The sequence below is a fragment of the Apium graveolens genome, chromosome 5, assembly GCF_009905375.1.
Source record: "Apium graveolens cultivar Ventura chromosome 5, ASM990537v1, whole genome shotgun sequence".
NCBI classification, from domain to species: domain Eukaryota; kingdom Viridiplantae; phylum Streptophyta; class Magnoliopsida; order Apiales; family Apiaceae; genus Apium; species Apium graveolens.
Window position 1 is genome coordinate 68652418 of NC_133651.1, and position 12963 is coordinate 68665380.

At 36.8% G+C, this 12963-nt stretch overlaps 2 protein-coding genes and 1 long non-coding RNA gene across 3 annotated transcripts in view; all 3 read left to right on the forward strand.

Moving 5' to 3' along the window:
• The window catches only part of LOC141724148 (BEACH domain-containing protein C2-like), a 41387-nt gene extending 37936 nt beyond the window's left edge, over positions 1 to 3451 (forward strand). The window contains exons 30-32 of the mRNA XM_074526154.1: positions 265 to 986; positions 1136 to 1258; positions 3060 to 3451. Of these exons, the coding sequence (XP_074382255.1) occupies positions 265 to 986; positions 1136 to 1258; positions 3060 to 3131 (917 nt within the window). The 3' untranslated portion in view covers positions 3132 to 3451. The remainder of the gene's footprint in view (positions 1 to 264; positions 987 to 1135; positions 1259 to 3059) is intronic.
• A 1428-nt stretch (positions 3452 to 4879) lies between these two features.
• LOC141659652 (uncharacterized) lies at positions 4880 to 5372 on the forward strand. The gene is made up of 3 exons (XR_012549850.1): positions 4880 to 5020; positions 5115 to 5231; positions 5352 to 5372. It is a non-coding gene; the product is annotated as an uncharacterized LOC141659652 (long non-coding RNA).
• Positions 5373 to 6998: 1626 nt separating this feature from the next.
• LOC141660160 (ATP-dependent DNA helicase RRM3-like) lies at positions 6999 to 10885 on the forward strand. Its single transcript, XM_074467119.1, has 5 exons — positions 6999 to 7160; positions 7600 to 7651; positions 7745 to 7933; positions 8501 to 8931; positions 9230 to 10885. The coding sequence occupies exons 1-5, from the start codon at positions 6999 to 7001 to the stop codon at positions 10883 to 10885; spliced, it is 2490 nt and encodes an 829-aa protein (XP_074323220.1).
• Positions 10886 to 12963: the final 2078 nt, after the last annotated feature.

Genomic DNA, 12963 nt, shown 5'->3' on the forward strand with positions numbered 1-12963 from the left:
TTCAGAAAAAAACGCCAAGTGCTATTTTCGAGTTACCTTGGAATTACCAGAATCTAATATAAAGAAATTATTTTGCTATTGCTAGGAAATTTCTGTTCTGCCTGACCAGAACATAAGACATGGAAATTTAAGACAGTACTGGAAAGCATACCCTTGAGCAATATGTTTAACCTTGATAATTGGAAATTGGTCTACATTTTTTATTTTTGTTTAGTTTTTTCCTTTATTAAGCTCTCTTGGATTGATGTACTAATTTGTGATCAGGTGGGCATGTGGATAACAGTGTCAGGCTCGTATCACCTGATGGAGCAAAAACATTGGAAATAGCGAGAGGGCATTGTGCTCCAGTTACATGCCTTAGTTTATCACCTGATAGTCATTATCTTGTGACTGGTTCCCGTGATTCTACTGTACTACTTTGGAGGATACGTCGTGCATCGGCTGCTCGCTCAAGCAGTCAGTCTGAAGTTTCTACTGGCTCAGTGGAGTCCAGTTCAGCAAATAGCAATTATACAGCAAGTATCTTATCAGACAAAGGTAGGAGCCGACGTTTTGAAGGTCCAGTACATGTCCTTCGAGGCCATCTCGGTGAAATACTCTGTTGCTCTGTCAGTTCCGAACTTGGTATTATTGTTTCTTGCTCCAAGTCATCTGATGTTTTGCTGCATTCAATAAGAAGAGGCCGCCTGATCAGAAGACTGGTTGGTGTAAAGGCCAATTTGGTTTGCCTTTCATCATATGGTATTATTATAGTTTGGGATGATTTGTTGCATACTCTAAGCACCTTTAACCTTAATGGGACTCTAATTGCTAAGGCACACTTGCCTTTGTCCTCAACTATTACTTCCATTGTTGTCTCTGTTGATGGGCGGAGTGCTGTAGTCGGACTAAATTCATGTGTAGAAGGAGAAGAGTACAGAATTAGTGACAATAGGTTAAATATTTCGACACCGTCTATTTGCTTCTTTGATCTGCATACTCTAAAGGTATGATGTTGAATAAATATTAAACTTACTGTCCCCAATATTCAAATCAATGCAGGGATGGCTTTGAAACTATTTAAACTAGCAAAGATTTTTAATATACAAACCTGCGGGCCCTTGTGCATGTCACTAACAAGCAGATGCTCTTTCAGGTATTTCATAGATTCCAACTAAAAGAGGGGCAACATGTGACAGCTCTGGCTCTTAATATGGATAATACCAATCTTTTGGTGTCTACTGCTACTAGAGAGTTAATAATCTTTACGGATCCTGCGGTGAGTTAAAATACTTCTCCATTGGCTACTATGATCATGGTATTAGTGCATAATTTTCCTTTAGAAATAAATGTAAAATGATAACATGCCTTTTTTTCCCTCATTTCCTCTATTGATACAAGTACGTCAGGCTAATAACTAGCAAGAAAAAAAGCCTGAATTTACTATATGTGTTGTAGTTTTAATACCCAATCGGGCTATAGACCTGGCTAAAAGTTCGCTTACTTCGTGGTTCAACATATAACAAAGCGTAAAAGAGCATTTAATTTATTTTTTTCATTTAATGTTGGGAAAAGAATTATGTTTTGATTAGCTAGAGTGTAGAAATGAATATTGATACATGTGTGTGACTTGTTAGTCAAGCACAGTTGGCATGATTGCTAAATCTCCAAGTCAAAGTGTAGACGATTTGCTTGCAGTTTTTAAGCTTTTAGACTTTTAGTATTAAGAGCGAGTCCATCAAACTAACTATCTGACCTCCTAAGTCGAAATGTAAGGAATTTGACTTATAATTGTTAGAACATAGATCCGGTTGGGCCTTCCTCTAAAACCTGAGTGATTGGTTCCTTAACATGGTATCTGGCAGAGAACTCAGGTTCGATCCCCGCCACCCTCAATATTTCTCACAATTTATCGTGAACACGAAAGGCAAATTAACGTCCCAAAGATGGGCGCCCGTGATCCACTCTTCGACCCAAAAATGGGCTCTCGAGTGAGGGGGGGTGTTATAATATAGATCCGGTTGGGCCTTTTTCTAACACCTTAAGGTTTAAGGTTTTAGAGTAATTGGTTCATTAACAATAATTGTACTCCAAAGGTCTCCTAAACGGTTCCTTGAAAGTTAAGACTTAGGACATACCTCTAATGTGATATCCTTTGTGGCCTTTATAAGGACAAACTTACAATTATGTATACCAAATTGCTAGCTCTTTTGGGCTGATCTGTGGTGGGTTGTTGGGTTCGGTATGCATTCAATTGTGGGCTTGGATGTTATAAATGGTATTAGAGTTTTTCCGGAAACATCCCACATCGATTAGAAGAGAGTATTTGTGGCCTTTATAAGGATAAACTTACAACTTATGTATACGAAAATTATAAATCTTTTAGACTGACCCGTGGACCGTGGTGGGTTTTTGGGTTCGTTAATGCATTCGGTTATGGGTGTGGATGTTATATCTCCTTTTTATATTTTTAAGGAAGCACTTGTCATTCCTTATTTTGTTTTCACCAATTAAATATTAATTTCCCTCCTTTTTTCCTATACCTCTTTTCTACAACTTTTTTTTGACAATTATGGCTTATAGACGATAGCCATACAAATGAGTATCTGTTCTAAAAGATTTTCGGGGTTTTTAAGTTAATATTATTATATCTATAAGGAACAGATATAAGGAGTATTGTTGGAGTTCACATGCAATATAATATCATAAGTTACTAAGAGTTATATTATTTATAATAAATTTAAGGAACATATGAAGAGACTGTTGGACTTGCTCGAAGCATAAATATAAACTGAAAACGTAAGATCCTGACGAATCAATCACTCAGCGGCTTGAAGTCATGCCACATCACGTAGGTTGACTGTGTTTAATGTATAACCAGTTTTTTACTTGTAGTCGAATTGTATAGCTCAGTGAATCGAGGTTAGACAGCTTGATCAGCCGGCTTAGTTTAGTTAAAAAGCTGTGCCCATCACCAGCTTCAGGGCATAATGATTTTTTTGGCTAAATATGTAATTTTTGATTCAGAGTTTCAACATCTATCCAGTTATTTTGTGGTTAAATTTTCTTCTCTTTTGCAGTTGAGCTTGAAGGTTGTAGATCATATGCTCAAACTTGGTTGGGAAGGCGACGGACTTAGCCCCCTTATATAAAGTGATCAGTTTTTGTCTCTGTATTTTATCCTTCTGGCAGATGCAATATTGTAGCTGCTGTTCGTGAGTGTTAAATATGTTTCCCAACAGGAGATAGATGGAAACTGTATAGATAATATAACACATTGTTGTCTATTAGATTTACTACAGAACTAATAATAGGTACCCCATTCATCAGTTGTAATCTCTCTCTCTCTTTTTTTTTTGTCTCTGTTGAGAACGTATGTATGTCCTGGGATTTGAGATTGTAAATGTTTGATTCTTATACATCAACGGATATAAAAGTTTAATATATGGTCACTTGTGTGACATTTTGATTCCTTGGCAGTTGGTACTAGTAGGAATGCAAAATTCTCATGCTTCTAGTCATATTTTCTATATAATATGTATTGAGTAACCAGATTATGATTGATGGATGTATAGAGTTGATAATTAGTGATCTCAATTTTAGAATTGTCAGAACCAAAGGACTCTTAGTTTGTGAAGCTTGATCCAGCAGTGTATACTAATTGAAGAGAGAGATTAAGATATATATATATATATTTTTAATAATTTATACACTCATGCATGCATCTTTTTTCATTGATAAGATTTGAACTTTGAACCCTGGACATTTTATAATCAAGATAAAATTCGATGATATATTAACAAAGCTTTAACCAAGCTACAGTTTTTTGGTTCATGGTTTGAATCCAGATTGCGGTTGCTCACCAAGAACAAATACCTACTGAATATGCAGTGGTTGCTTTCTATGAACATGCTAACCCTAAAATGTATTGGAATCATCCTCAATTATGTGGTTGTAATATCTATTCCAAATAGGTCAACTATTCACTCCTCCAGTTTAGTAGATACTACTGGAGTACTTTGGTTCGCACCTACTGTACTCGTACTGACTTTATTAGTCATTCTTCTGGCTTTAACAAATTAAAAAAGTGTTCGATTATCACTCACCCCAAGATTTGTGAAATAGATACTTACTTACAAGGTGCATAGCCTAATTAATAAAAAAAAGGGAATTTTGTAAATGACTACTCTTGTGGTAGCTGTTTTTGCTACCTATCCGTCACTTAACTATAGACATCCAATGTTGGCAGTTTTAACATCTTTTGCAGCTTCCCTCTGTAATATTTACAAAGTTTGTCCTCATTGTAATATACAATGCCAAACTCTACGCCTTAAAGTAGTCAATTGTTTCAGATTCACTTCACTTATCCTTCCATGTTCAGGTTTAGGGTTAGTTGCAGAATACATGATCCATGCAAAGTCTTTTTATAACACCTTAAAGATATAAAAGTGAAATAAGGATATTAAATGTGATTCAAAAGCTAAGCTATGTATGTATGTATATAATAGTTCCTACCGGCCCTTTTGAATAGTAACTTCCACCCCTTTTTAGCATTGTACCCACCAATTTGTAAAAAATTACTAAAGTTGCCACTGATTAGTTTTTTAAAATTACATATTGGATGAGAATAAAGATTATATTGGATGAGAAAAAAGCTTATGTTGAAAGCTTTTCAAGCTTCTCTCGGAAGGTAAGAATGTGTCCTATACACTTTTTGAATTTGAAATTCAAATTCTAATTAGTTTCTTTAGGTTAATTAGTGACTTCTCCTTCTCTTTTGAATAGTGTCTTCAACCACTTGAATATTGTGTATATATGTGTGCACTTGAATAGCTTCTTACCTGTGTCTTCCATTTGAGTACGGGTTGATTCATTGTGCAAGGAATGGGTGGTGAAGAAGGTGACAAGTTCTTTAACCTGGAAGATTTGAATGCAGATTATGGTCGGAAGTACAGAAGAACGAAACAATTGAATCGTAACAAAGAGAATGTGGTTGTCGACTTTGCTGTTGCTGATCGTTGTGCTTTATCTTCTTCCACAGGTAAGTAGTACTACCACAGGTAAGTTTGTTGTTATTGAATACCTTCTGTTCGTATGTGTGAATATAAGTAAGACTTCTGTTTGTGTTTGTTCAGCACCCGTGTTAACAGGATCAATGGTCAACGTTCATACTCCGTCAACCAAGACGAACCGATCACCTCTGTTTACCCCAGCAATAGTTAGTAGTGGGAGCCAAAACAAAACACCTACAAGTACAGATTTTAATTCTTACAAAATTTAAACCGCAAACATACTTAGGCTTTTGTTCTGACTACCCATTGTTTTGTCTGCAATGCAGGTATGTTGACGGAATCCACGCCAAATATTGTTAGGTTGGTGGGAAAGAGGAGGAAACTTGGTGACTTGCCTAGGTCAGGCCACTTGAATGAAACAGCTGCAAGTACTGTTTATTTTCTTAATTTACTCTGTGTTTTTCTTGCAAAACAACTGCTATTTAATGTTTATGAAGCAATAATGCGTTTAATATTTGGTTGGTAGAATGTAGTAGTCCTATTGTTACTCCCCGATCAAATAGCAGAGTAAACTACATGAATCCTCTTGAAGGTAGTCAGGACATAACTCTTTTATCAGATGTAACAAATTCAGGTAGCGCCTCATTTTCTATAAATATGTTGAGAGGTAAATATTAGATTCTAGCATTGTTAAGCTTTTGTCTGTCTATCCTTATGGTAACAGGAATAACTAATTAATAGTTGTTTTAATTATGAAACAGAGGAAACGTGATCAAACATTAATGATGTTTCGTTAAATGGACGTGAACCTTTCAACCGGAAAGGGAAGGAAAATTATCTTGGATTTGGTAGAGAATTATTCGCAGATGAGATTGTTAGTGATGATGAGGAAGAAAGTAATGACTTTAATGAAGGTAAAATGAATGTGATATTGCGTCATTGTTATGTCTTACGTAATTACGATTTACCATTTAATATTTTCTTGCAGGTCTGAATGTAGTTGCTCCTTCGTTTTTGTTTGATGATACTGAAGGATCAGATTATGAAGCAAGTGATTGTGAATCAAGTGGTAAGAAAAACAAAGATGTACTCCAAAAAAAGTATCCACGTTTAATTTTGTCAAACTAAAATAAAAAATGCAGATGATGCAGATTGTCTTAGTTGGTCGCTTGATGGTGTTGATGAAGTCTTTGTTGATGGGATGAATTCGGATTGTAATTTGATGCAGAGCAGACGTGCACCGCGACGTGTCGTTCCTGAGGAGTATGCTTCTTTGGGTGGTCCTACTGCCATATGTTCCAAATGTCATGCTCGGATGTGGAAGGAAGAAAGGGTAAATAAAGATGTGACTAAAGGCTGTCCTATATTTTCTCTTTGTTGCATGAAAGGTGCTGTGAGATTGCCTCCAATCCCTCCTACCCCTGAGTATTTGCTGGATTTATACAACGACAAGAAAAGAGGTCCTACTTTTCATAGATTGATACGGCTCTACAATGCAATTTTTGCCTTTACATCTACTGGTGGTAACATAGATCATTCAATTAAAAATGGAAGGGCGCCTTATGTATACAGATTAAATGGTCAGAACCACCATGTTTTTGGATCTTTAATATCGAATGACAATGAAACCCCCAAATTTTGTCAACTTTACATTTATGACACCATTAACGAAGTTGATAATCGTCTTCGGTGGGTTAGTGTTCATGACCGAGAAAGTGTTGATAAAGAGGTTGTACGAGGTCTTATAACAATGTTAGATGAAACTAATCAATTGGTTGGTGAGTTTAGGCAACAGCGTGATTTGTATGAAAGCGATGAAATAGTTGAGCTGCAGATTACACTCACATTATCAGATCTGAGAGTGGAAGAGAATGTCATATTTCTAGCACTAATGAAGTTTCTGGCATTATGGTTGGTGACACTGAAGAAACCTGTGGCGACCGTGATATAGTTGTTAACGAAAAAGGTAAAGGTTTAGTCCGTGTTTCTTATGTTCATCCGAAGTTGATGGCTTTACAGTACCCTTTACTCTTTCCACGTGGAGAAGATGGATTTCACCCAAAGATTAAATTTCAAAAGACTGCTGATAGTTCTTGTAAACCACGTGGCTTTTTGTCTCTGAAGAATTACTACTCATATACTTTCCAAATTAGAGAGTCTGATGGTAAGGTATATTTAGAAATTAATATATGTTTCTTTATGTTCCCCAGAAATAAATAATGAAAGTTGTATTGTAGGTTTGACTCCTCGGCTAGGTGGAAGAGTATTTCAACAGTATATGGTAGATGCTTTTTCTACCATTGAACAAACACGACTATGGTGGATCCGTACTCACCAAACTACTTTACGGAATGAATTATACAGTAATATTTGTAGATCTGTTAGCAGAGGTGATGTGGACAGTTCAAATACCGGTAAAGGTATTTTCAAGATACGTTGGCCGTATGACGTTACATCGGACATCCTGACATATTCCTGACTATGACCTGTAATTCTCTTTGGGATAAAATTCAGAAGATGATGGAGTATGTGCCTGGTTGCATTGCTCCAAACTGTCCTGACATCATATCAAGGGTGTTTAGGCTAAAACTTGATCAGTTAATGGTAGATATTAAGGACAAATATTAAGGACAAAAAACACTTTGGTGTTTGTATTGGAGGTAAGATTGTTTACCAGGACTTTCTTAGTTTAATTTCTAATTACATTTTTGTTTGCATATTGCCAATATAATCTAAATTTTCCCGTTTTGCAGTTATGTATGTCATCGATTTTAAGAAAAGAGGCCTTCCACATGTACATATGTTAATATGGCTAGACGCTGATTCAAAAAAAAACCTCAAGCAGAATGTGGATAATTTTGTATCCGCAGAAATCCCAAATCCTTTATTAGATCCGGTTGGTTATGCAGCCGTGAAGGAATTTATGATCCACGGTCCATGTGGTTTACAAAATGTAAAGTCTCCATGCATGAAAGATTTACGTTACATACGTCATTTTCTGAAAAAGTAAGATATAGGCATACCCTTTTTTTGTGTCATTTCAGAATCCAGTAAGTTACCCTAATACCTAAACTTTGTAATAATTGAATGGTTTCAAGTACTGTGCTCGAACTACTTTTGATGATAGTGGCTTCCCGATGTATATGCGACGCAGGACAAACATTACTGTTGAAATAAGGAAGGTTGAGCTGGACAACCAGTGGGTAGTACCATACAACCGGGATCTTTTAGTCAAGTATCAATGCCATATGAATGTGGAAATATGTTGACATGCACGCAGTCTTAAGTATTTATTTAAATACTGTTTGAAAGGCCATGATCGTGCTACCGTTCATGTCCAGAGAAAGAGAAAAAGGCAAGCGAATGACACTGATGAGGGGGAATAGATGAGATAAATGCATATTTTGATGGGAGATATTTATGCGGTGCTGAATCAGCCTATAGGATTTTTGGCTTCCCTATCCATCATAGAAGTATATCTGTTGAGAAACTTCAATTTCACTTACCAGGTGACAAAAACTGCACCTTCCGTGCCAATGAAGTGCTAGGGAAAGTTGCTGCCAGGGAGAAGAACAAGTTCAGTAAACTGAAAGCCTTTTTCTATTTAAACTCTGTTGATGTTAATGCACGGAAGTACACTTATGATGAAATCCCACGGTTTTATGTGTGGAATGATGGTGAGAGGAAATGGACCATGAGGAAGCGTGGTTTTCAAATAGGTAGATTATGTTATGTGCATCACAGTACGGGTGAGCCTTGGTTTCTTCGTTTATTGCTTATGAAGGTACGTGGTGCCACCTCCTTTGAGTCTTTATATACCGTTAATGGAGTATGTTACAGTACTTTTCGCGATGCCCGTAAAGAGTATGGTTTACTTGACGATGATAAAGAATGGCATGAAGTGTTGACTCAAGCTTCTGCAGGTGGATTACCTCCCCAGGTTCGACAACTTTTTGTCCATATTATTGTCAATTGTAAAGTCACTGATTTGAAGACTTTATGGAGTACACATTGGAAGAGCATGGTTGATGACATTTTACTCAGACGACGTTAAAGTTGTCCAAATACCTTATTCACTCTTAATGACATGCAACTGCAGTTCTATGCTTTAGGAGGTATGACACCTTTTTACATTATAGTGTAGGACAAATTTTAAAATTTTTGTGGGCTGGAAATGCAGTCCATTAATTGTTCGTCATTTTTTCTATAATTGGGTGAATGCAGTTAAATTGTTTTAGATATCAAATATTGCAGAAATAGATGAGTTGTTCCGGTCAGTTGGTAAATCCTCGAAGAAATTTGATCAATTGCCTCAACCTCCTCGCAGCTATTTGAACAATGGAACAAACAATTTGATAATTGAAGAGACAAGCTATGACACCAGGAAGATGGAGTATGAAACTGCCAAGCTATTACAGGACTGTACAGAGGAGCAGAGGAAAATATATGATGCAGTAATACAATCTATTGACACTAACGTTGGAGGGATTTTCTTCGTTTATGGTGTTGGGGGTTGTGGAAAGACATTCTTATGGAGAACTCTTATATGTAAGTTACGTTCACAAGGTAAAATTGTGCTTCCAGTTGCTTCTTCAGGGATTGCTGCCACATTAATGCCCGGTGGTCGGACTGCGCACTCCAGATTTAAAATTCCAATAGTTCTTGATGAATGTTCAACATGTAATATTTCCCATGATTCAGATGTTGCGCAACTCATAAAGCAGACACAACTAATAATATGGGACGAGGCGCCTATGCAGCACATGTACGTATTTGAATGCCTAGACCGATCGTTGAAGGATATCATGAAAGCTGTTGATCTAGAACGTTATGCCATGTCGTTTGGCGGTATTACCGTAGTTCTGGGTGGTGATTTCCGTCAAATCCTCCCAGTAATTACGTATGGAGATCGTGCTGATATTGTAGCTGCTTGTATCACTAGGTCAAGGTTGTGGTCCATTTGCCAAGTATTCTTGCTGACAGAAAACATGCGCTTGAAACAAGGTGAGAGCGATAGTGAAAGTGAAGAGCTTAAAAAGTTTGCAAAATGGGTACTTGACATTGGTAATGGCCAGGTCGGTCCACCTCGAGTCTGCAATTTCCCAGTCACTGAAAATCAAATTTTGATTCCGTCTCAGTTCTGTGACGTACAAACTGAAAATACAGTTGATAACATGATTCGTAACACGTATCATAATTTTGCTCACAAAGGGCAGAGTACACAGTACTTGAGCGAGAGAGCTATTTTGACCCCTACCATCCAGACTGTGGGCCACCTCAATTCGCTTATTGTAGACAAGCTCCCCGGAGAATCTGTGTCCTATTTTAGTGTTGATGCTGCAGAGGAATTTGGTGGGACAGATGAGAATCTGAATGAAGCCTTCCCAATAGAGTATTTGAACTCCTTAAATGTAGCTGGGATGCCACCTCATGATCTGAAACTGAAGGTTGGGGCTGTTGTTATGCTAATGCGTAATTTGAACCAAACCCTAGGTTTGTGTAATGGTACAAGGATGATTGTGACCAAATGCCTGAGATTCTGTGTGGAGTGTGAAGTAATCTGTGGTACGTATGTTGGTTCAAAGCATTTCATTCCACGTATGGAGCTTTCTCCCTCAGATACAAAGATGCCATTCAAATTGGTATGGAAACAAATGCCTTTACAGATTTGCTATGCCGTGACAATCAACAAATCTCAAGGTCAATCCCTGAAGACAGTTGGACTATACTTACCTAAGTCAGTGTTCAGTCATGGACAGTACTATGTTGCTATTAGTCGAGTAACCTCACCCACTAGCCTCACTATATTTGTTGATGATGAGTCTGGTGCAGCTACAAATATCACCCAGAACGTTGTTTACAAAGAAGTTTTTTACGGCCTTCCAGAAGCTTAGTTTGTTTGAATTTATCAATGTGTAGGAATACATTATTGTTATTAAGTAATTATGTAAATCTGATTATGGGAAAATGTTTTACCGTGTTAAATACTTTGCTCTTAACCATTATATATTGTAAATTACGTTACGGATTGGTAGTAGTTTATTCTTCTACAAATGTATTCTTAATTGTTTCATCTTACATGTAACATAATAAAGAAGAATTACGCCTATGACCGTAGAAATAGGTGAAGAAAGGGGGTATAATTAAAATGTGAATAGTTGATGAAACATAACAAACTTCAAAAATACAAATAAGTACCGAATTAAAGTACAAATAACCTTCATGCCAGATTGGAAGTGCAATTAAGTAAGGATTACAATTCTGAATGTGTAGTTATTTTGGTAAATGAATTGTAGTCTGTTGCCTGCAACAAAGTTATTGTCGTAAGTGAAATCGTTCCACCACAATCCAAATCGGCATGTTTTCCTCTTTCGCTGAACAGCGACATACCAAGTACCATCTCCAAATAGAAGTCTGATGAGAGTAGATTTGGTCCATGGTCGAAATACTTGGAGCATGTGTCTTGGAAAATACTATATGGAAGATAAAAAAAAGTTAAGGGGACAAGTACGGATTAAGCATGATCATATTTTTACAAGGACTGGGTACAGGTAATCTTACCACTCCGTGTCCTCTTTAATCAACATGTGACGGAAACAGAGTTACTGTGAAGGAAATGGTATTTTCTTCTTCACCAAAATATACTTCTGGATCCCCTTGGGTGGCTTCTGAAGCGGCATGAAATTTTACAATTACTTATGTAACTATAACAAGTCATTAACCCATCAATTGAAATGTACCTTCGTCCATATTTGCTTGAGCCGCATCATGCAAAATCCCAGGTATTTGACTTCCTCCCGATGGTATCTCATTAACCAATCCTGAAATACAAATAATTAGTTATAATATTGCATACATCCCAACGATCACCCGCACAAAATATACACATACGTATGAAACTATAACAAGTCATTAAGGCATCAATTCAAAGGTACCTTCCTCGACATTTGCCTCAGCCGTATCATGCAAAATCACAGGTAATTGACTTCCTCCTGATGAAATGTGATTAACCAATCCTGGAATGAAAATAATTACTATTAATTATGCATACAGGCCAACAGACATCCTACCTAAATGGACAGAGTACTGTTGTACCTGTTGTTTGGCCTGGCGATCTCTCCAAATGAGCATCTGTTATAAATGAAACAAAATTGGTTATTCTGTACGGTTCTTTGGTAATATACTACATACTGAAATGAAAAGTACCTGAAGAATCTGAATCTGACGTAGACATATCAGTAACCTCAAATCACATTCTTTTCCCCAGCTCTTTCAAAGACACTTTAGCGGGTGCAGAATGAAGAATATCCATATAATTTGTGCTAAATATTGTTAAGTATAGAGTTGATGGACCAACACAATCGAAGAAAATCCAAAAACTCTCCCTCACAGAATAATTGTTGAAAACTTCATCCAAATCGAACAAACTTTTATTGTGCTCAGAGAACTAAGCAATGTACTGCCACCCGTCACCAAACGACAGCCTAACTTTGTCACCCAGCATTGAACCATAAGTGTCTATAAACTTTGATGGTAATTCCTATATAGTACAAATATAGATGTGAAGAACATAAATGTATTAGCCACTCCCTAAAATTGTTACAACAAATATAAGTTATGCAATTACGTTACCAGATTCCCGTCATGCAGCATGTCATGACTAACCATTTTGAAACATTTTTTGGCTGAAATTCCACTTCCATGAACTGCCCAGGAAGAATACAACATGGTTAACAATTTTATCATATACAGTTAAAGGTTTTTGAGGTTTGATAAAGATCTGCAAATATACCATCAGTTTTTGATTCATTGTCATTATCATTGTCAATGATACTTATATTCAACCTCTGCGAATGCTCTGTACGCGAAAACACACAAACATCCCCTTCTTTCAAGTTCACATATTCACAGAATTTTGTCCACTCTTTGTTAAAGAGCAAATTCCCATTCTCCCATTTCAAGTTTATAATCC

What these genes read in the sequence shown, in the direction of transcription:
- LOC141660160 (XM_074467119.1), top strand. Translation starts at nt 6,999, where the DNA reads ATGGCTTTACAGTACCCTTTACTCTTTCCACGTGGAGAAGATGGATTT. An exon ending in CTTTGGTGTTTGTATTGGAG is followed by an intron (nt 7,652 to 7,744) that starts GTAAGATTGTTT and finishes CCCGTTTTGCAG; the next exon opens with TTATGTATGTCATCGATTTT. An exon ending in CAGGTGGATTACCTCCCCAG is followed by an intron (nt 8,932 to 9,229) that starts GTTCGACAACTT and finishes AAATTGTTTTAG; the next exon opens with ATATCAAATATTGCAGAAAT.